At 37.2% G+C, this 9,658-nt stretch overlaps 1 protein-coding gene across 1 annotated transcript; it reads right to left on the bottom strand.

The window, feature by feature from the left end:
• Nucleotides 1–2,255: 2,255 nt before the first annotated feature.
• LOC116554530 (olfactory receptor 10Q1-like) lies at nucleotides 2,256–3,212 on the bottom strand. The gene has a single exon (XM_032282459.1). It carries the CDS (start codon nucleotides 3,210–3,212, stop codon nucleotides 2,256–2,258), a length of 957 nt encoding a protein of 318 aa, XP_032138350.1.
• Nucleotides 3,213–9,658: the final 6,446 nt, after the last annotated feature.

The raw sequence follows: 9,658 nt of genomic DNA, 5'->3' as shown, positions 1-9,658 counted from the left end.
TTTTTTTTTTTTTTTTTGAGTTGGAGTCTTGCTCTGTTGCCCAGGCTGGAGTGCAGTGGCACAATCTCGGCTCACTGCAACTTCTGCCTCTTGGGTTCAAGTGATTCTCCTGCCTCAGCCCCCTGAGTAGCTGGGATTACAGGTGCGTGCCACTGCACCTGGCTAGTTTTTGTATTTTTAGTGGAGAATGGGGTTTCACCATGATGACCAGGCTCGTCTTGAACTCCTGACCTCAGGTGATCCTCCTGCTGTGACTTCCCAATAGGATTACAGGCATAAGCACCGCATCCAGCTGATGAGCTTCTATTTCTATAGTTAACTATTGTTATAAGCCTTTCCTTAGAGTTTGGTATAGAAGAAACATAATACCATTGAGATCTAAACTTATAGCAAATCCTTTGTTACTTTCTGGGCTGTGATGGTTAGTTATATGTGTTATCTTTGCTAGGCCATGGTAGCCAGACATTTGGTCAAACACAAGTCTGGACATTCCTGTGAGGTTATTTTTTAGGTGAGAATAATATTTAAATCAGTAGATTTGGGTAAAGCACATTACCCTCCATAATGAAGACTGGCTTCATCCAATCAGTTGAAGGTCCCAAGAGAAAAAAGAACAAGCTTCCCAGAAAGAAGGAATTTTGCTTCCAGACAGCCTTTGAACACAAACTATAATATCAAACCTTCCCACGCTGTCAGCCTGAAGATATATCCTGAAGATTTTAGACTGGCGAATCTCACAAAGTCATAAGCCAATTCCCTAGAATAAACTTACTTCTTTCTCTCTTCCTACCATTGGCACTATTTCTCTGTAGAACTCTGATTAACACAGTTTGTACCCAGAGTAGTTCTGGAGGAACAAAATCTTAGGGATAAGATTTCTGAGTTGATTATGGGGTTTATAAAATTAGTTCTCCAATCTGACTGGATAGCAGAGAGAGCACTAAAGGTCAATGGTGTGATATGGCAATAGAGATATGCAAAATATCACTATTGGATACATCCAATCAGATATTTATAAAAGGCAAAGTTCTGGGTGAATGAGTATATAATACTTTCACATTCTTTTGTCAAACTAATGAGTATAGTGAAATTGACTGCCTGCTTCTGTTACATTATTGCACTAGACCAAGTGGAAAAGAAGAGTTCAAGAGTTCAAATTCTAAGATCAAGAACTGCATAAATGATGTGAAAAACTTGTATGTCTGTCCTAAAAAAGACCCATATCTTCTGTAGTGGTAGAACTGAGGTATCTGATAACCAAATATAGAATCTTATGCTGTGAATTGGTGATTTACAATGTATATCAAATTCCCATCCTTGCAAGATGTGTACTGTTAAAGTGAGGGCATGAATTGAGAAGAAATGGGCTCTAGAAAATTGGAACAGGGACATATGAGATGATTCTGATGAAGCTGAGAATATAGAACACCTGAATTCTGGTGAGTCTTTTGCCAGTAAAGCAGCCACTTCACCTTTGACTGAGATTAACTCTTTCTCTAGTGGCATCTCCTGAGGTAAATGCCTTACAGGACAACAAAACCCACTCCAACAACTCCTCTTACTTTTATTTATTTACTTTAGAGAGGGTCTCACTCTGTTGCCCAGGCTGGAGTGCAGTGGTGTAATCCCAGCTCACTGAAGTCTTGACCTCCTAGGCTCAAGTGATCCTCCCACTTTAACCTCCCAAATAGCTGGGAATACAGGCATGTGGCACCATTTCTGGCTAATACACACACACACACACACACACACACACACACACACAGAGGCATGTGGCACCATGACCAGCTAATATATATATATATGTAATATTTTTTGTAGAGATAGGCTTTCACCATGTTGCCCAGGCTAGTCTCAAACTACTCCTGGGTTCAAGTGACCCACCCACTTTGACATCCCAAAATGCTGGGATTACAGGCATGAGCCACCACACCTGGCCCCTTTTTGTCTTCACCTTGACAGTCACATGAGCCAATTTCTTAAAATAAATTTTTTCTTTTGTATATGGTTTTAGAGGAAATGTAAATCTACAAATTTGGAGTTAAGTGAATGATAGCAGTCTACACTTTTGGGAATTTTAAGGTTTTAGGAGACTTTTTAAAAAAATGAGAATAATCTGCAGCAACTAAGTGCATCAGGCACAGAGAATTGATGAAAGTCTAAATTGTGAGACAATAAAGGTAAATCTAGCATTTGTATGGAAGAGTTTTACCATTGTCACATGCCCAGGTGCCCCTTTCAGTCTCTCTGAGCCTTCAGGACTCAGATGTCCCTTTGGTACTGATCACTTTTTTCAGGGCACCTTTGACATCCTTGTTCCTAAGGGTGTAAATCAAAGGGTTGAGTAATGGTGTGATAAAGGTGTAAACAAGGGCAAATTGGCAGTCCTCCTCTACAGAAGAGCTGGACTGGGGACGCAAGTATACCAAGGCACAGCAGCCATACTGCCGCAGGACCACGGTGAGGTGGGAGGAGCAGGTGGAGAAGGCACAGCGGCGGCCCTCGGCAGAACGGATGCTCAGGATGGCGCAGGTGATGAACATGTAGGAGACGCAGATAAGCAGAAAGGGGACTGTCAGCACGAGGATGCTCACGACATAGAGGACAGCCTGGTGCACACAGATGCCAGCGCAGGCCAGGCGCAGGACCAGAGGCACATCGCAGAGGAAGTGGTTGATTTCCCGGCGGTGGCTGTAGAAGGGCAGGGTGAAGATTAAGGCAGTAAGCTGCAAGGAGAGGAAGAGGGCCAGGCCCGTGGCCCCGCCCAGCATCTGCACGCACAGCTGGCGGGTCATGATGAGGGTGTAGTGCAGCGGGTGGCAGATGGCCACATAGCGGTCATAGAACATGATCGCCAAGAGGAAACAGTCAGTACCACCAAGTGTGAGAAAGAAGAACATTTGGGCCCCACATCCAGCCAATGGAATGGGCTTCTGGGCCCCAAAAATGTTGGAAAGCATCAAGGGCACAACAACCGTGTTGTAGCAGATCTCTGCAAAGGTCAGGTTGGACAGGAAGAAATACATGGGGGTACGGAGGGCGCTGTGTGTGCATACCACGCAGATGATGGCTGTGTTGCCACAGATGATCGTTAAGTGGGGAAGGAGGAAGAGAAGGAAGAGAAGAAACTGTAATTCAGGAACTGTGGTGAACACACGGAACACAAACTCCGTGGAGCCGGACTGGTTGAAGACAGGTTTCCATGCAAGCATGTCTTGTGCAAAAGGATAGGAGGCACAGAGCCCTCCTTGGCTGAGTTGCTTTATTGCCTGAGTAAAATAAAGAGGAAGGACTTTGTAGGACTTTGTTTCTGTGATGGGAATTACCTAACTGTCATTGAGATTCCTTTTATTTTATTTTATTTTTTGTGAGACAGGGTTTCACTTTGTCACCCAGGCTGGAGTGCAGTGGTGTGATCACAGTTTACTGCAGCCTCTACCTCCCAGGCTCAGGTGATTCTCTCATCTCAGCCTCCTGAATAGCTAGAACTACAGACACACTCCACTATTCCAGTTAATGTTTGTATTTTTCTGTAGTGATGGATTCTCTCTTTCTTGCTCAGGCTGGTCTCAAACTTGTGGGCTCAAGCTATCCTCTAGCATCAGCCGCCCAGGATGCAGGGATTACAGATATGAGTCACTGTGCCCAACCTGATAATCTAATTGTAATTAAACACATGGAATGATTTTCTTCGTAAATCTTCATCTGTATTTTCTTGAAGAGAAAGAAACATTTCTAAAGTGCTTCAAGCATTACACTTTAAAATAAGTTTAAGAGTAGAACAGTGGTTACTAGGGAAGTGAGGGAGAGGAGGTAGGAGAGGTAAGTCAAAAGGTACAAAATTGTAATGAAGAGCTAATCGAACTGGAAGAAGAAAGAGCTGCGGAAGAAGAAAGAAGAGAAGCAGAGAAAGAAGAGAGGGAGCCAGAAAGGAAGTTCCCCACTAAGGGATTATCAGACGGTTTATCTTTATTGAATAAACTTCTTATACATTTCGAAGCAATGGACCCAACCATCGAACGATTTGCAAGGATTGAACGGATGGCGCACAATGTGTTTCGTCCCTATCATGAAATTTATGAAGAGAAAAAGAAACACAATTCAGACAAAGCTCACCATGTTTATGAAAAAACCAACTCCGGTAACCCCAACTGCTGCCTCAGATGATGACATCAACGATCCGCAGCCAAGCACCAGCGGCCAATAAAATGTTTCGTACATGTTTATATATTTTGATATGTTTTGCAATTGGGAAAATGTTTCCTATGGTATTTTTTACACCTGTATTTTGTATTTTTGTATGCACCTGTATTTTGTAATTTTGTATGTTTTGCAAATATTAAACCAGTTGTACTGGTAAAAAAAAAAAAAAAAAAAGGTACAAAATTGCAGGTGTGTAGGATAAGTCCAGGATCTAATGCATAGCATGAGAATTAGAGTTAATAATTGTAGTATGCACTGCAAATCTGCTAAGAGTGTAGGTTTTAGTTGTTCCTACTGCAAGAAAATGCTAACTATGTGAGATGATGGATATGTTAATTTGCTTGAATATGCTAAATAATTCACCACGTATATGTATATCAAAACATCATGTTGTATACCTTAAATATACACAATAAAATGTAAATGTAACAAACATAAATTTATGGGTTAGCTCTCTGTTTCTGCTAAAGTTTCCTAGTTACAGAATGGTAAACATCTATAGATAAAATATTAGATGATTCAATCATTCTTATTAATCTCAGTGTTTCGGTGTTATAGAGGACTGGGAACACTGAGATAAATAAGAATGATTGATCCTAGTTATGTATTTATTTTAATTTATTGAAGTATTTTCTGTAAGACTTTGACTGTCAACACAACGTTTGAAATTCAAATAGATTGACATGTAAGGGTATTTAGATGCTTGACAGGCAGTCAAAAGAGTGGAGCTAGCTGAGATAAGGAAAGATGATGAGGAAACTAAAAATTCCATAGCAGAAAAAAATAAAATCTCTGCTGTCTAAAATGTAATTACTTTCAGGCAAAGTTTTTATCTAAAATATCTGTTTTATGACATAACCTAGGAGATGATAGATTACTATCCAAAATGTTTTAAGAAAAATACAGCATTCTGATCAAGGAATCCTATGCTCGATTGAGTTGTTGGAACTTTTGAGATTTGCCAATGCTCTGGAATTCTGTCCTTTATATCTATGCTGAAAACAACTTAAAAAATTTAGTTGGTTAAAAAAATCAAAATTAAAATTAAATATTGGGTATTTGTGATACAAAAGAAAAGTGAAGAATGAAAGCATAGTAAAACATAGTTATATCTGAGTAATTATTTCAAATAAATATTGTTTTGTAAAAAAACAAAAATTTCAAGTAAAGTTTTTGAAAAATGCATTATAGGAAAACAGTTTTTAACAGTAATCTGAATCTAAAATATCAACTGATTTTGAAAAGTATGAAGAATGGGTAGGGAAGAAGATAGGTGATATTGTGCTAATTTCCAAACTGTTTAAGAAATTATTCAGTATAAATTATAATATTACTTCGATGTGGATACTTGTAGAAAAATTTATTCTACTTATATTATTTAACTTTTAATATTAATTCCTTTAATAGTAAGCACAAATAGCATGTACTTTTTCAAATATATATGTATGTATGTATCTATCTATCTATCTATCTTTACCCCCAAATAAGAAAAAAAAGAATGAAGCTATTATTCAAAAGAAAAAAAAAGCAAACAAAAATGGATAAGAAATTATATAGAACAAAAATATTTTTAAGAAAGTTTTCAGAAGCAGAATAAAACATATCAATTACTAAAATAACTATTGATAGGCATATATCTCCTATAAAAAGATGTTCAGATTGATTTAAGAAGCAAAAGAATGTTATTAAGAGGCAAGAAATAGCACCATGAAAAAGCTATTACCTCTTTTATTCAATATTTTTTCAGAAAGTTCTACAAAATGAAATATGCCATGTCCTCCAACCAATAAATATGGTAGATACCTAACTGTCCTTATGAAAACCTCAAGACAACTAAGCATTTGTTAGAAATAATATGGAAATTTCTTAAGATGATCAATAATTAACCAATTTCCATTTAGTCACTTTGTTCTCTTTCCCTCTATGGAACATACTGTCTGTTGGGTATCATCAGGATACCCACTTCTAAACAAGAAGATTTCACTCCAGTACATCTGAACACTTCTGCTCCCACCATTTGAGATTTTTGCTTGTGAAGTCAACTGTGTTTGTTTCCAACTGTCAATAAACCAGTAGGAGTGATGGCTCATGCCTGTAATCCCAGCAATTTGGGAGGCCAAGGTGAGCAGATCACTGGAGGTCAGGAGTTTGACACTGGCCTGACCAACATAGTGAAACGCTGTCTCGATTAAAAATACAAAATTAGCCAGACATGGCAGCACACAACTGTCATCCCAGCTACTTGGGAGGCTGAGGCAGGAGAATCTCTTGAATCTGGGAGGCAGAGTTTGCAGTGAGTCAGGATTGCACCATTGCACTCCAGCTTGGGCAATGAAAGAAAAACTGGCTCAATACATACATACACCAAGTACTTTTAATATTGGAGAAGTTAATAATGCATGAAATGTTGTATACATGATTGAACTATGAACGTTACAGGATTCTTTCAATCGATATCAATGTAAATATTTTGAAATTATTTGACAAAAATTGGTTGCAAACAAATAACTTGCTGATGAATTAGCTAAGATGGGCAGAGCTACTATATATGTTTGAGGGAAAAAATCATAAAAATCTTGGATAATGTAGCATGCATTTTGTTTCATAAGAGTCTTTAAAGACATTGATATTGCAAATTGTAGACAATGATTTGGGAATACAGAACTGGAAAAAACCACCTTAAACTTCATATGGAACCAAAAGAGAGCCTGCATAGCCAAGTAAATTCTAAGCAAAAAGAACAAAGCTGGAGGCACCACACTACTTGACTTCAAACTATACTACAAGGCTACAGTAATCAAAACAGCGTGGTACTGGTATCAAAACAGAGATATAGACCAATGGAACAGAACAGACGCCTCAGGGGCAATGCCACACATCTACAACCAACTGATCTTTGACAAACCTGACAAAAACAAGCAATGGGGAAAGGATTCCCTGTTTAATAAATGGTGTTGGGAAAACTGGCTAGCCATGTGCAGAAAGCAGAAACTGGACCCCTTCCTGACACTTTACACTAAAATTAACTCCAGTTGGATTAAAGTCTTAAATATAAGACCTAACACCATAAAAACCCCAGAAGAAAATCTAGGCAAAACCATTCAGGACATAGGTATAGGCAAGGACTTCATGACCAAAACACCAAAAGCATTGGCAACAAAAGCCCAAATAGACAAATGGGACCTAATCAAACTCCACAGCTTCTGCACAGCAAAAGAAACAGTCATTAGAGTGAATTGGCAATCAACGGAATGGGAAAAAATTTTTCAATCTACCCATCTGACAAAGGGCTAATATCCAGAATCTGCAAAGAACTAAAACAGATTTATAAGAAAAAAACAAAGAAGCCCATTCAAAAGTGGGCGAGGGATATGAACAGACATATATGAGGCCAACAAACATATGAAAAAATGCTCATCATCACTGGTCATTAGAGAAATGCAAATCAAAACTACATTGAGATACCATCTCATGCCAGTTAGAATGGTGATCATTAAAAAATCTGGAGACAACAGATGCTGGAGATGATGTGGAGAAATAGGAACACTTTTACACTGTTGGTGGGAGTGTAAATTAGTTCAACCACTGTGGAAGACAGTGTGGCGATTCCTCAAGGACCTAGAAATAGAAATACCATTTGACCCAGCAATCCCATTACTGGGTATATATCCAAAGGTTTATAAATCATTCCATTATAAGGACACATGCACACAAATGTTCATTGCAGCACCGTTTACAATAGCAAAGACCTGGAACCAACCCAAATGCCCATCGATGATAGACTGGACAGGGAAAATGTGGCATATATACGCCATGGAATACTATGCAGCCATCAAAAACGATAAGTTTGTGTCCTTTGTAGGGACATGGATGAACCTGGAAACCATCATTCTCAGCAAAGTGACAGAAGAACAGAAATTCAAACACTGCATGTTCTCACTCATAGGCAGGTTTTGAACAATGAGAACACATGGACACAGGGAGGGGAGCATCACATACTGGGGTCAGTTGGGGGGAACTAGGGGAGGGACAGTGGGGGCTGGGGAGTTGGGGAGGGATAACATGGGGAGAAATGCCAGATATAGGTGATGGGGAGGAAGGCAACAAACCTCATTGCCATATATGTACCTATGCAACAACCTTGCATGTTCTTCACATGTTCCCCAAAACCTAAAATGTGGTAATAATAATAAAAATATATATGTATATATATAAAGTTTTAAAATGAGAGAGCATAAAACAGATAAATGAAAAATTGAAGTCTAGGAGAATATAATAAAAAGGGATATTAATAAAATTACAAAAAAAAAGAAAACTAATTTGCAATAATCATCTCACACAAAACACATACACAGAAAGGGTTGGTCATTCATCAGAAGGTTAGGGTTAAAAATGTTCATTTATATGTTTCAAGTTAAATGAAAATTTTTATAATGTATACATTAAAAAAATTAATTTCCTTGTAACTGCTTTTTCAATTAATTGATCAAGCCCTGGCTACTTTGGTTAAAAGGGCTTTCACTATATGTAAAACACAACAGTTTTTCCCCTTATTGGCAATAACTAGTTAGAAAAATATAATAGCAAAAGTCACACAAACATAAAATATCAATAAATATAACGTAATAACTAATAGAAATTTAAGTCAATTGTTAAAGCTTTTTTGACGGTAAAACTCAGTATTTTAAGAATATTATGTGTTTTCAAAATAACACACAATTTTGCCAAAAGTCTGATAACAATTTCAAGATAATTTGTGCATGTGCATGCACATGTACTTTATAAAGTGCTTTTAAAGTTTATTTGGAAGAATAATCAAATGGGAATAAATAGATGTTAAATAAGAATATTTAGATATATGCTCATTTAGATGTTAAATGAGACTAAGATCTAAAGAAAGATGTTAAAAAAGAACAAAAGTGAAACTTGTACTAAAAAACTGTTGCATAAATTGTAATATTTCATGAATACATAATGCATTATAATGGCATCAGAAATAAAAATTAAGTGCAGGAGTAGAGAGACAGTTCCATAAAACAAAAATATCCATGAATATATGAGTCTTAAATACACAGTAAAGTCAAGATAGCATAACAGAATGGTTTAGAGCTCTTGTCCTCAGACTACTTGTGTTCAAAGTAATCTTGGACACTTTACACAAAATCTTTATACTTCAATTTTCTCATCTATAATATGGGAATGATAAATGTACTTACCAATAGAGTTTCTGTGATGTTATGATTAAAACAAAAGGCACTTAAAAAAAGCTAGTGCCTATAAGCATCCACTAAATGTCAACACTTACTGTTTTTCAAATATCCTCAGCTATGGAATAATTGGCTAATATTTGTTTTGACATTATTTTTCTGTTACTATAAACTGAAATTTATTTTGGATAATCAAAATGTATATTCTCAAAAACTGAAATTTTAAAGGTAATAGAAGACTGTATAGT

This window comes from Sapajus apella, unplaced genomic scaffold (assembly GCF_009761245.1).
Source record: "Sapajus apella isolate SASKATOON/1434 unplaced genomic scaffold, GSC_monkey_1.0 scaffold14, whole genome shotgun sequence".
Classification (NCBI taxonomy): Eukaryota; Metazoa; Chordata; class Mammalia; order Primates; family Cebidae; genus Sapajus; species Sapajus apella.
This window is presented reverse-complemented; position numbering and strand designations above follow the sequence as displayed.

Coding starts and splice junctions, on each gene's coding strand:
- LOC116554530 (XM_032282459.1), bottom strand. CDS start 3,212: ATGCTTGCATGGAAACCTGTCTTCAACCAGTCCGGCTCCACGGAGTTT.